Below are 13,949 nucleotides of genomic sequence, written 5' to 3'. Positions count from 1 at the left end.
TTAAGTCCCAGGGCTAGATGAGATTTATTCCAGAGTATTGGGGAAATGAGGGAAGATATTGCTGGGTTCAGTTGGAGATTTTTGCTTCAGTTAAGGTGGCTCACACAGAAGCAGAGCTAATGTTTGTATATTGAAGAAAGGCAGCAGGGATAAGTCGGGTATCTACAGCCATGCAAGTGTTGCATCAGTGTTAGGGAAATGATGTATGTTTGGAAAAGATATATGGCATGGCTTTGAAGGGAAACTAAATTCATAATTGTATTTTGATGAAGGAACCAAGGAGATTGTAACAGCATGGGAAATGTTGCTTATATAGGACTTTATATAGGTCCTGCATGGTATGCTGGCCAGAAAGATTATAACAGCATGGGAAATGTTGTTTGTATAGGACTTCATATAGGTCCTGCATGGTATGCTGGCCAGAAAGATTGTAACAGCATGGGAAATGTTGTTTATATAGGACTTCATATAGGTCCTCCATGGTATGCTGGTCAGAAAGTTAAGGCTCATGAGATTCAAGGGGAATTGGCTAATCTAAATACTACTAATAAAACTCATGCTCTGTCTCTTTGTGACCTCCAATTAGCGCAAACGGTGCATTACAGCGGCACTTTTTTGGCTGAATCAAATTAAAATGCGTTAACTTACAGAATGCAGGCAAAGTTCAGGCTTATATATTTGTATAAAATTGCTCATTCGCCAAAATAAGCAGGCTCCCTTTTAACCCAAGACCCGATCGACCATCATGGAAATCGGGATGTGACAGCCCGACGCATGCACACGGCCAACCTCAGCAGCGACACCTCCCGGAGCAAAAGGGCAGGGCAGCTCTATTTCGCGCGGTCACATTCTGCTAATCACCATCAGTATGTGCAGGATTGGGACAGATCTAACTGCCACCCATCAATAAGAGATAATTAAATCTTATTGTAATGAGGTACTTTGAGACACCCATAAAACCCTTTGCTGCAGTCAAAAGAGAGCGGTGACTATATCACGGCCATTTAGGAGAACACCAACCACATCATCAAGAATAATCAGCATCCTTTGGTGTTACTGCTTGGTATCTTCTATCCAGCATTAGGGTTAAAAAAAATGGTGAGACTAATTATACCACGTGGAAAGGGAAGGGGGACATTATGGTCAAGAGATGAGGCCAAACGTCGTCGGGAAGCGGCAAGGAGAGGGAGAGAACAAGAATCGGATGAGGCCAGGGCCGCAGGATTCCAGGATCAAAGAGTCAGGACAAAAAAAGATGAGTTTAAGCTTGTGACAAATAGTGTAGGACCGAGATTGCTGCTAGGACCTTTATGTTTGTGATTATATATTAATAACTTGGATGTGTATATTTGAGGTATAACAAGTAAGCTTGTCCATGACAAGAAAATTGCACCTGTTGTGAATAGCAAGGAAGGTTGTGTAAGACTGCAGCTAGAATACAGTAAGTTGGAGAGTAAGGTGGAACATTGATAGATGGAATTTACACTCAGCAAAGACAAGGTGATACATTTATGGAGGTCGTATAAGAGTAGGAAATGTTCAGTGATTGGTAGGGCTGTAATGGATTTTGATGAAGGTCTTTTGTTCAAATCCACGGTTCCCTGAAGGTGGCAACACAGGTTGATAGTTTGGTGAAAAAGGTGTGTACTAGAGAAAGTGCAAAGAAAATTCACCAAAATGTTGCCTGTATTGGAGGGCATTATTTATGGGAGAGTGATTGGATAGGCTGGGGTTGTTTTCAGTAGAGTGAAGGAGGCAGAGCTGTGACTTCAAAATTCAAAGTTCAAAGTAAATTTATCATTGAAGTATGTATAGGTTACCAGATATTACCCTGAGATCCATTTTCTGGCTGGCGCTTACAGTAAAACAAAGAAGTACAATAGAATCAGTGAAAAACTGCACAAACTGACAAATAACCATCATGCGAAAGAAGACTATGTGCATATCTGAAATAATAAATAAGTAAATAAATAATACTGAAAGCACGAGTTGTAGAGCCCTTGAAAGTGAGTCCGTCGGTTATGGAATCAGTTCTGATTTGAGGTGAGTGAAGTTATCCACACTGGTTGAGGACGCTGATGGTTGAAGGGAAATAACTGTTCGAACGTGTACTGGGCACCATGGTAGGGGTTAGCATGGTGCTATTACAGTTCTGCGCATTCTGGAATTTGGAGTTCAATACCAGCGCCATCTGTAAGAGTTGTACATCCTCCCCGTGGAATTTGTGGGTGTTTCCTGGGCACTCCAGTTTCCTCCCAAAGTTTTGACATGTATAAGGTAGGTTAATTAGTCGTTCTATATTGTCCCATGATTAGGTTAGCATTAATTGAGTTTGTTTGGGTTTGCTGGAGGGGGTGGGGGAGAGGGGTGTGACTCGAAGGGCCGTCTTCACCCTGTATCACTAAATAAATAAACCTGCTAGTGTGGGGCCTAAGGCTCCTCAACCTCTCTTCCAGTGGCAGCAGCAAGAAGAGAGCATGACCTGGATAGTGGGGTTCCTTGATGATGGAGGCTGTTTTCTTGTGGCAATGCTCCTTGTAGATGTGCTCAATGGTGGGGAGGTTTTCTGATGGTAGGGGTATCAAAACAAGAGGGTGAAGGTTGAAGGTGAGAGGAAGGAATTATTTGAGAGCAAGTACTTTTGAGAATGGTTATATCTGGAATGTGCTCCCATTTGGAAGTGGTGGAATTGCTTAACATTACTAGAGATTTTTAGACAGGAACAGGAGACTACAGATGCTGGAATCTGGAGCAGAAACCTAGGAGTCCATTTCTGTGATTCACATCTCCATGACTCTTTAAAAAGTCACAATGACTTTCGGGCAATTTTGTGTGTACTGATCATCTGTAATTTATTTTCCATTTTTAGGAAGATCGTTGGATAACAATGTCCCAGAACAGGATCCCTGGAAGTTCAGGATATGCTTTAATTGGTGATAAATCACTCGATTTCTACAAGGATCCTGTGCATTTCTGCAATAGCCGAATTCATAGCTTTGGAAGCAGAATTTTCCAAGCACGTCTCCTGAACAAGCCAACAATATTTGTGTGTTCTGTGAAAGGGATGAAAGAAATGCTATGTGGTAAGTGTTACGTTGAGAAGTTGTTGTCATGTTTATAGGAAATTAGCTGGCAGTGGAATGGAGTTAATTGCTAGTATGTAAATATCATACAGTATAATTCATGAACTTATTTTATGGGGACGAGCTTGTTGGTGAGTCATTGCTGTATGCACTGCCAGTGTGGAGTATTAAGCCCTAGGAGCACCTTAATGAAAATTAATATCCTCTCCATAGTTCTGCATTCATTGATCAATATAAACTCCTTGGAATTGTCTGAAATCTTAACATGGCGGATGTAAAGTTTACTAATTTGATGGACAGCCTTGAACAATTATCTGTTCTCTTTGTGCTGTTTTTGTTTCATTCATCAAAATAAGACATGCTGAAGTTCAGTTTACCAGCTATGTTAATACTTTGAATGATTCTCTGGTGGTGATTCCAGTTATTAGTAAAAAAAAATCACCTCATTTATTCATGCACTATAATGAAATGTAAAAGCTAATTGCTACATACTAAATAATTTGTCGATTTTTAACTTCTGGATATTTCCCGGGAAGTTCACTTGCCCCACTAAAATGCCTAAATACTTCTCCAGATCTCTGAAGGCCCTTTGTAGTTCAGTGATTATGAATTCTGAGAAAACTCTTTTATTTTTTAGTATCACTACATTTAAATTCCTACAATAATCGTTCTTGGGATGTAGCAAGCTGTGGCAAAGTTTTGATTGTTCTTCCTGGCAGTTCTCTAGCGTAAGCAGTCCTGTGATGCTGTGCAGGATATTAACCCAGTGTTGAGACAAAGTTAACCGTAATCATATCAGAAGAATGGGGTTTGGAAGTCCTACCTGCTACAGATGTCCTTTAGTTTGCGAGTAATGGTAGAGAGTTATAGTCCGTGAGCCAGGACCCCAAATTTGGGCCACTGGTACCATCTGGGGGGAATAATTCTTATAGTGATTTTTGGCAAGGTATACGCCCCTAGTGCTAGAAAATATGTGATAGCATTGCAGCAGTGGTAGCTTGTATGGTAACCTCCGTGCTATATCAAAATAATTGATTGCATACGTATTCATCCCTTTAATATGACAGACCAAATCATCACACGTTTAGCCGATTGGTTTTAGAAGTCAAATAATTAGTTAAATGGAGATTGTGTGCAGTCAAGGTGTTAAAATTGATTGTAGTAAAAATGCTGCTGTATCTGGAAGGTCCAGCTGCTGGTGACTCAGTATCCTGCCAAAAGCTACACCATGAAGACAAAAGAACACTCCAAGCAACTCTGTGAAAAGGTCACTGAAAGGCACAAGTCAGGAGATGGATACAAAAAAATTTCCAAGTCACTGAATATCCGTTGGAGTACAGTTAAATCAATCATCAAGAAATGGAAAGAATACGGCACAGCTGTAAATCTGTCTAGAGCAGGCTGTCCTCAAAAGCGGATTGACTGTGCAAGAAGGGGACTAGTGAGGGAGGCCACCAGGACACCGATGATAACTCTGGAGGAGTTAGAAGCTTCAGTGTTTGAGATGGAAGAGTCTGCGCGTACAATTGTTGTCTGGGTGCTTCACCAGTTTCAGCTTTATGGGAGAGTGGCAAAGAGGAAGCCACTGTTGGGGGAAAAAAAAAACTCTCATGAAATTTCAGCTAGATGGGAGGCATGTGGGAGACTCTGAAGTCAGCTGGAAGAGGATTCTATGGTCTGGTGAAACAAAAATTGAGTTTTTTGGCTGTCAGTTTAAACACTATGTTTGGCATAAGTCAAAACACTGTACATCATCAAAAACACATCACCCCTACCTTGAAGCATGGTGGTGGCTGCATCATGCTGTGGGGATGCTTCACTACAGCAGGCCCTGGAAGGCTTGTGAAGATAGAGGGTAAAATGAATGTAGCAAAATACAGGGAAATCCTGGAGGAAAACTTGATGTAGTCTGCAAGAGAACTGTGACTTAGGAGATATGTTTTCCAGCAAGACAGTGACCCCAGGCATAAAGCCAAAGCTACACAGGAATGGCTTAAAAACAATAAAGTTAATGTCCTGGGGTGGCCAAGTTGGAGTCCAGACTGCAATTCAATTGAGAATTTGTGGCTGGGCTTGAAAAGAGCTGTTCACACACGATCCCCATGCAATCTGACAGAGCTTGAGCAGTTTGTAATTGGAAAAATGGCAGTGTCCAGATGTGCAAAGCTGATAGAGACCTATCCACACAGACTCAAGGCTGTAATTGCTGACAAAGGTGCATCTACTAAATACTGACCTGAAAGGGAGTGAGTAATTATGCAATCTTGTGTTTAATAATTGTCATAAATTTGGACCAATTTGTAGAAACTTGTTTTCACTTTGACATAAGAGTGTCTTTTCTGTTGGTCAGTGTCAAAAAAGCCGAATTAAATCCAATATGATTCAATGTTGTAAAACAATAAAACATGAACACTTCCAAGGGGGATGAACACTTTTTTTTAGGCACCGTACTTCAAATTTTGTATTGTGAATGAATTATTACAATCATCATCTCTATTCAATAACCAAGATACAGGTGAATCATTTTTACAAGAACATACTGGTCAATAAAAATGCCGTGGAAATCAAACTGGGCAGCACAAGGAAGTGCGACCAATGTTTTATAACTTCTTCCAAAAGCCTTTTTTGGCATTTCTTAAAGAGACAACCGATGCTTGCTAACAGTAAAAAAAATGCTTACAATAGTAAGTACATGCATTGTGTCTTTATTGCATTGGTTATTAGCCAAAACTTTAAGATGTAATTTCTCCCTGGTCCTTGGGGATACTCCCTGAAATACTTAACAGGATATGAAAATGCAACTAAGTCATTCTACAGAATTGTACAGATGGCTATGGTGATTTTGCCATTGTCCCTCTGTTAGCTCTTTGAAAGACCAATCCAGGTGGAAGTTCGGTCTTGATGAAGGGTCTTAGCCCAAAATCTTGACTGTTTACTTCCCTCCACAGATGCTGCCTGACTTGCTGAATTCTTTCAGCATTTTGTGTGTTCTGCTCAAGATTTCTAGTATCTGCAGAATCACTTGTGTCCTGTTACTGTACTTTCTACTCCTTTCTTAATCCTCGTCAAGAATCTTCTTAGCAAGCAATTTTAAAACGTATTTTAAAAGACACCAGGTTAGCAACTAAGATTAGTAAATATTAATATCGTCTGTATATTGAGAAAGTTGAGACTAATAAGCCAAAGTGAACCAAATGAGCATAGATCTAGGTTAAATATAGGAGGTTCCTGTTTTATGTGGTTCAGTTTCAAATGCAGTTTGGTATATTCGAGCCAAAATGTGAGTCACTGCAACAGGTATAAATAATTTGCAAGTATGTATGACAAGGCAGTTTTTCAATGGGCTGATTGTATTCCACCTCTTTAATAATTTATCTTTCGTTTGTAGATTCTGAAAGATAAATGAGGCCAATGTGGGTACCACAGATGGGGTAAGAAGTGCCTCAGAAAGCAGGCAAGAGGATAGTTTGAGGTCATTTGCTCATTTTCCTTCTTTCATAGCACTTCTCTGTGTTTTCAATGCATGAATTCATGGTTCTTAGTGCCATCCAAAATGTTCTTTCTCCACTTTGAATAGTGATGGGTCAGAGGAAATGTTAACTTAGCTTAAGCATATACTTGAGTCTTTTCCTTCTCCCCTCCTAATCTATTCCCATGACAGAATTCAGAACCGTTTCAGTGTCAGGCATGTGATTAAAATACCTTCTCAAAGTAGCCATGTGTGAGTGGAACTGGGACCTCCATTTTGAGGATGCTGATCTGGGCAAAAACAATGACATTGGGTCAGTCACCATTCCAGTAAATTGGGAAGGTTTTGCAGAAATGCCATGCTGCTAATTTTCCAGTGCTTTGAAGTGTCTGTTGTAGGCTGTCCATGCCCAAGACACATGCAACAGGAGAAGGATCTCTGTTGCCTGGTAGGCCATAGGTATGAAGTCAATACTCTTCATTTGATTAGTGGCAGTGTATATGCATTAAAGGCAAAGAGGAATTTCATCACTGATGTCCCTGTTCATTGAGAGGTTGCTCCTCAGGTATGAAGAGTCACCCAAGTTTTCTGCAATCTTGTTGTGAGCACTTTATTTCAGAGGGCAGTGTTGTACAGTGGATCAGGTTGATAGATGCCTTTTCTCTTGTGGATGTTGATTCAGGATCTACCCTTCAGTATGCTTTAGTCAATGGACGGGCAGTGGCTTGGAGCTTGACCCTATAGTGACTACACCTCAGAATAATTTCCCTTTAGTTTTGAAGATTAGCTCCATTCCTGACGGAAGTTTGCCAGATTTAAGTTGCAGCTTTAAGGTGAGAAGAATTTGGGGGGAGTGGTAGAAGGGAGGGGTGTGTTTAAGTGAGTGAGATTGGGGGCATAACACAGTCCTAATTGACATTCGTTAGGATCATGTTTTGCATGTCTGGGGGCAAATTTCTTGGTCTGCTGAATTTGAGGATGGTGTTCTACAGTCTAACTAGGTTGAAGGCTTTTGTTAAGTTTGCAGATGGTAACATATACAATGTATTGATGATATCCACTGTGCCTCTAGATGGAAAGAATGCAAACTGACTTGACCATAAGATTTAAGAGCAGAATTAGGCTATTTGGCCCATCAAGTCTGTTCTGCCATTTCATCATGGCTGCTTCAATTCTCTGCTCAGCCCCAATCTCCTGCCTTCTCCCCATATCCTTTTGTGCCTTGACCAATTAAAAACCTCTGCTTTAAATATACATAAAGACTTGGCCTCCACAGCTGCTTGTGGCAAAGAATTCCACAGATTCACTACTCTCTGTCTAAAGAAATTCCTCCTTGTCTCCATTCAAAAAGGACCCCCTCTATTCTGAAGCTGTTCCCTCCGGTCTTGGACTCTCCCACCATAGGAAACATCCTCTCCACATCCACACGATCAAGGCCTTTCACCATTCAATAGGGTTCAATGAGATCACTACTCACTTTTCTGAATTCCAGTGAATACAGGCCCAGAGCCATCAGATGCCCTTCATGTAACAAGCCGTTCAATCCTGGAATCATTCTCATGAACCTCCTTCGAAGCTTCTCCAGTTTCAGCACATCCTTTCTAAGGTCAGGGGCCTAAAACTGCTCACAATACTCCAAGTGACGCTTCACCAGTGCTTTGTAAAGTTTCAATATTACATCCTTGCTTTTGTATTCTAGTCCCCTAGAAATGAATGCTAACATTGTATTTGCCTTCCGCACCAGACTCAACCTACAAATTAACCTTTAGAGGATCCTGCGCATGGATTCCCAAGTCCCTTTGCACCTCAGGTTTTTGTATTCTCTTTCCATTTTCTAAATGGAGAGAAAACACCCTTTCATTTCTTATAGCAAAATGCATGACCATACACTTCCCAACACTGCACTCCATCTGCCATTTCTTTGCCCATTCTCCTAATCTGTCCAAATCATTTTGTAGCCTCTCTACTTCCTCAAAACTACCTGCCATCCACCTATCTTCACATCGTCTGCAAACCTTGCAACAAAGCTATCAATTCCAATGTCCAAATCTTTCAAGTGCATCTGCCCATCCACTTGAAGGAGGTGGTTGAGGAAGACTGTGACCTTTCCCGTGGCAGACAGCAGGGAGATGTCGCTGTAAAGGACTTGTCCCCTTTCTTGCAGACCACTGTTTGCAGGCATTGGCTGTCTTCAATTTCTTTTTAAAATCAAGTTGTAAACAAAACACTTCTCTTTGTGGAGTTTTCATTTGAATTGTACACTTCAGTTTCCACCCCGCCATTTGCTGATATATTTAAAACTTCTGAATTCTTAGGATTATATTCACTGTAAATGTCATTGTGTTGAGTGTGTCTCACTATAAAAGAGCAGATGTGTAAGAATCCCCAAAAGAAGTCTCTGTTTTATTTATAACCTAGGCCTTCTTATCAAGTTTGGGTATGTATACTACATCTCAGGATTTTCAAAGTTCCAAATAAATTTATTATCAAAGTACATGTATGTCACCATATACAACCCTGTGATTCATTTTCTTGTGGGCATACTCATTAAATCTATAGAATAACAGAATCAGTGATTCAGTCAACTTGGGTATTCAACCAATGTGCAGAAGACAATAAACTGTGCAAATAAAAATTAAATAATAATAATAAATTAATAAGCAATAAATATCGAGAACATGAGATGAAGAGTTATTGAAAGTGAGTCCGCTGGTTGTGGAAACATTTCAATGATGGAGCAAGTGAAATTGAGTGGAGATATCCCCTTTAGTTCAAGAGCCTGATGGTTGAGGGGTAGTAACTGTTCCTGAACTGATACCGACTGATGTGAGTTCTGAGGCTCCTGTACCACCTTCCTAATGGCAGCAGCAAGAAGAGAATACGTCCTGGGTGGTGGGAGACCCTGATGATTGCTGCATTCCTGTGTTTCATGTAGGTGCGTGCAATGGTGGAGAGGGCTTTACCCAGATGGACTGGACCGTATCCCCTACTTTTTGTAGAATTTTCTGTTCAAGGGCATTGGTGTTTCCATTCCTGGCTGAGATGCAGCCAGTTGATATACTCTCCAATGCACATCTGTAGGAGTTTGTCAATGTTTTAGATGTCATGCTGAATGTCCGTAAACTCCTAAGGAAGTAGAGGTGCTGCTGTGTATTCTTCATAATTGCACTTAAGCGCTGGACCTGGGACAGGTCATCCGAAACAGTAACACTGAGGGGAACTTGAAGTTGCTAACCGTCTCCACTTCTGATCCTCTGAGGACTGGCTCATGGACCTCTGGTTTCCTTCTCCTGAAGTCAATAATCAGCTCCTTGGTCTAGCTGGCTTTGTTTGTTGTTATAGCAACACTCAGCCAGATTTTCAATTTCCCTCCTATATGCTGATTTGTCTCCACCTTTGGCCTAGAACAGTGGTGTTGTCAGCAAACTAGAATATGGCCTTGGAGCTGTGCTTAAGCACACAATCATAAGTGTACAACGAGCAGAGCCCGAGGGCTGAGCACACAGCCTTGTGGGGTACCTGTGCTGATGGAGATCACAGAGGAGTTGTTGTTGCCAAACTGAACTGACCGGGGTCTACCAGTGAGGTAATCAAGGATCCAATTGCACAATGATGTATTGAGGTCAAGGTCTTGAAGCTTATTGATTATTATTGAAGATGATGGTATTGAATGCTGAGCTGTGGTCAATAAAGTGCATTCTGATGTATGCATCTTTGCTGTCCAGCTGTTCCAGGTTGAGTGAGGAGCCTGTGAGATGGCATCTGCTGTGGACCTGTTGCTCTGGTAGGCAAATTGGAGTGGATCTAAGTTGCTTCTTGCGCAGGAGTTGAAACGTTTCATCACCAACCTCTCAAAACACTTTGTCACTGCTACTGGGCGATAGTCATTGAGGCAAATCACCACTTTCTTCTTGGGCACCGGTATAATTGAAGCCTGCTTGAAGCAGGTGGGTACCTCAGATTGCTGAAGCAAGAGGCTAAAGATCTCAGTGAACACTCCAGCCAGTTGATCAGCATTGGTCTTTAATGCTTTGCCAGGTATCCCATCTGGGCTGGATGCTTTTCATGGGTTCACCCTCCTGAAGGCTGCTCACGTGTTGGCCTCAGACTGAAATCATAGGATCACTGGGGGATGTGGAAGTTCATGATGGTTAAATTTTTCTGTACTATCATCCCTGTTGTGCTTTAATTCCAGGTTTTCCCACAGTCAGTCTAATGCATATGCAAGCATCTGATGGTCACCATTTTGCAAACCACATCTCTTAGTCTGTTTATTTGCAAAGATGTGCCTTTAACTTCAACTTACTGCTTGAAATTTACAATTTACATTAAGAACTGGAGACTGGTTCTCGCTTGAATTAATATCCGTTATAGTCACAAAAGTCCAGAATACTCCCTAATGGAGGGTTGCTATTCAGATTGGAGGCTTGAGATAGTAGTGTACCATTGGGATCTGTGCGGCGTACTTCTCATTTATACTAATAATCTGGGTGGCAGTGTTGTTAATGTGGTTAGTAAGTTTGTGAATAACACCAAATAAGTGTTGTGGTGGACAGTGAAGATTTTTGAAGATTACAACAAGATCTTGATGAATAAAGGAAGTGGGCAAAGGGCTGGTGGAAGGAATTTCCCTTGGGCAAGGGTGAAGATTTGCATTTTGGTAAGTTTAAACTAGTGTAAGTCTTGCGCAGTGTTGTAGAACAGAGAGCCCTAGGGGTAAAGGTACACAGGTCCCTGAAAGTGGTGACACTAGTAGACAGGGTGGTGAAAAAGGTATTTGGCATGCTTCCCTTCATCAGCTAGGGCACTGTGTGCAGAAGCTGGGATGTTAAGTTGCAGCTCTACAGGTTGTTGGTTCAACCACACGAAGTATTGTGCTCAGTCTGGTTGCCCAGATATAGCAAGGCTGCCATTAAACTGGAAAAGCATCAGAAAAGATTCATGTAAATGTTACTGCAACTGGATGGCTCAAGCTATGAGGAAAGGATGGATAGCCTTTAGACTGACTTGTTCCTACAGCTTGGGAGGCTGAGATGAGGCCATACAGAATGAAATGAAATGAGGGGTGTAGGTAAGGTGGATGGTCATAGTCCAGAGTAAGGAGTTGAAAACTAGAGGATAAATTAAAAGAGATGTGAGAGAAAACTTTTTTATAGAAGGCGGTGGGTATATGAAATAAGCTGTAGAGATGTGTACAGTTACAATGTTATAAGAGATTTGGACAGTAAATGGCTAAGAAAGGTTGAGAGGGGGATAGGCCAGATACCGGCTAATCAGGCTAGTTTGGATTGACAACTGATTCAACATGGATGAATTGACTGAAAGTCCTGTTTTCATACAATTGAAGTCTGACTCTGCTTTTTAAATATGAAACTATGTACATGTGACAGTTAAATTGCCAGGTGAATACATTCAAAGAAAAACACGGGTTTCTTTTTTCAAAGGATTATCTCACTAGAGTACTTGTGGAAAGTTGGCAGTGGCATCAATGATAGTCAAGTCGTATGTCCATTTTGCTCAGTCTGGTTAATGTGATGCCCAGTCATGGGAAACTTGTTCCATTTTAAGTAATGTAGCATTGCAAGTGGATATTCCATTGAACAATATGTGCACTGAATGAAATGCGGCATAATGTATAACTCTTGCTTTTCCAGCTAAGATATCTGTATTTGAAAAGGACCCTTCAACAATAATGCATGAGTTGTATGGTGATAACCTAGTCACAACAAATGGTAAGCTCACTACAAGGGTGTATTTTTTAAAATGTACCAAGGTGTATGGAGGATACTGAAGGAGAATGTTCACTTTTGGGTGTTCATAGTTTGAAACAATTTATGTGTCACTATTTTACAGAAAAGGTCAATTGCTTTGAAGCATCCTACACTCCTTCTATGTGTAAGCTGTTTGGAGATGTCATCTGCTTCACTCATGGTATGTTCCAATATTTGTGCGCAAGAAAGGAGTTGTAATGTTGGTGTGGAAATTTTGTTATAAGTGCAGTTAGCAAAATGTAGTCAAATATACTGGATACCAGTTTTACTCTTGAGTTTCCATCAATCCAACAAAATCTCTGAAGTAACAGCATAATCAAGACATGTAACTGCTTTGTTTCAGCCATAAATTGAAAATGATCTTTCTCCAGCATACCAAAATGAATAGATTAGTGTGATATCAGCATTTAACTGATGTAATGTGCTTGGTATAACTTTTTAATTGGCTTCCTTTGGTTGCTTTAAAATCTCCAGTATAAGTATGTGTCCAGCAGTCAATAGACAATAGGTGCAGGAGTAGGCCATTTGGCCCTTTGAGCCAGCACCGCCATTCACTGTGATCATGACTGATCATCCATAATCAGTATCCAGTTCCTGCCTTATCCCCATAACCTTTGATTCCGCTATCTTTAAGAGCTCTATCCATTTCTTTCTTGAAAGCATCCAGAGACTTGACCTCCACTGCCTTCTGGGGCAGAGCATTCCACATATCCACCACTCTCTGTGTGAAAAAGTTTTTCCTCAACTCCGTTCTAAATGGCCGACCCCTTATTCTTAAACTGTGGCCTCTGGTTCTGGACTCACCCATCAGCGGGAACATGCCTCCTGCCTCCAGCGTGTCCAATCCCTTAATAATCTTATATGTTTCAATCAGATCCCCTCTCATCCTTCTAAATTCCAGAGTATACAAGCCCAGTCGCTCCAATCTTTCGACATATGACAGTCCCACCGTCCCAGGAATTAACCTTGTGAACCTACGCTGCACTCCCTCAATAGCAAGAATGTCCTTCCTCAAATTTGGAGACCAGAACTTCACACAGTACTCCAGGTGTGGTCTCACCAGGGTCCTGTACAGCTGCAGAAGGACCTCTTTGCTCCTATACTCAATTCCCCCTGTTATGAAGGCCAACATGCCATTAGCTTTCTTCACTGCCTGCTGTACCTGCATGCTTGCTTTCAGTGACTGTTGTACAAGAACACCTAGATCTCGTTGTGCTTCCCCTTTTCCTAACTTGACTCCATTTAGATAATAATCTGCCTTCCTGTTCTTACCACCAAAGTGGATAACCTCATATTTATCCACATTAAACCGCATCTGCCATGCATCCACCCACTCACCCAGCCTGTCCAAGTCACCCTGCATTCTCATAACATCCTCTTCACATTTCACACTGCCACCCAGCTTTGAGTCATCTGCAAATTTGCTAATGTTACTTTTAATTCCCTCATCTAAATCATTAATATATATTGTAAACAGCTGCGGTCCCAGCACTGAACCCTGCAGTACCCCACTGGTCACCACCTACCATTCCGAAAGGGACCCGTTAATCCCTACTCTTTGTTTCCTGTCAGCCAGCCAATTTTCAATCCATGTCAGTACTCTGCCCCCAATACCATGTGCCCTAA

General features: G+C 41.3%; 1 protein-coding gene across 5 annotated transcripts in view; it reads left to right on the top strand.

The window, feature by feature from the left end:
* LOC134357472 (uncharacterized) overlaps positions 1 to 13,949 on the top strand; it is a 109,184-nt gene that overhangs the window by 7,120 nt on the left and 88,115 nt on the right. For 2 of the 5 annotated variants that reach the window (XM_063069084.1, XM_063069083.1), the window contains 2 exons: positions 2,870 to 3,083; positions 12,406 to 12,483. In XM_063069084.1, the coding sequence (XP_062925154.1) occupies positions 2,888 to 3,083; positions 12,406 to 12,483 (274 nt within the window). In that variant the 5' untranslated portion in view covers positions 2,870 to 2,887. Of the gene's footprint in view, positions 1 to 2,869; positions 3,084 to 10,072; positions 10,139 to 12,206; positions 12,285 to 12,405; positions 12,484 to 13,949 lie in introns of those variants that run through there. The other 3 variants (XM_063069086.1, XM_063069088.1, XM_063069087.1) reach the window with 3 other exon arrangements.

Source organism: Mobula hypostoma, chromosome 16 (assembly GCF_963921235.1).
Source record: "Mobula hypostoma chromosome 16, sMobHyp1.1, whole genome shotgun sequence".
Lineage (NCBI taxonomy): Eukaryota > Metazoa > Chordata > Chondrichthyes > Myliobatiformes > Myliobatidae > Mobula > Mobula hypostoma.
Note: the sequence above shows the minus strand (reverse complement) of the source record. Positions and strands in the feature narration are given on the sequence as shown.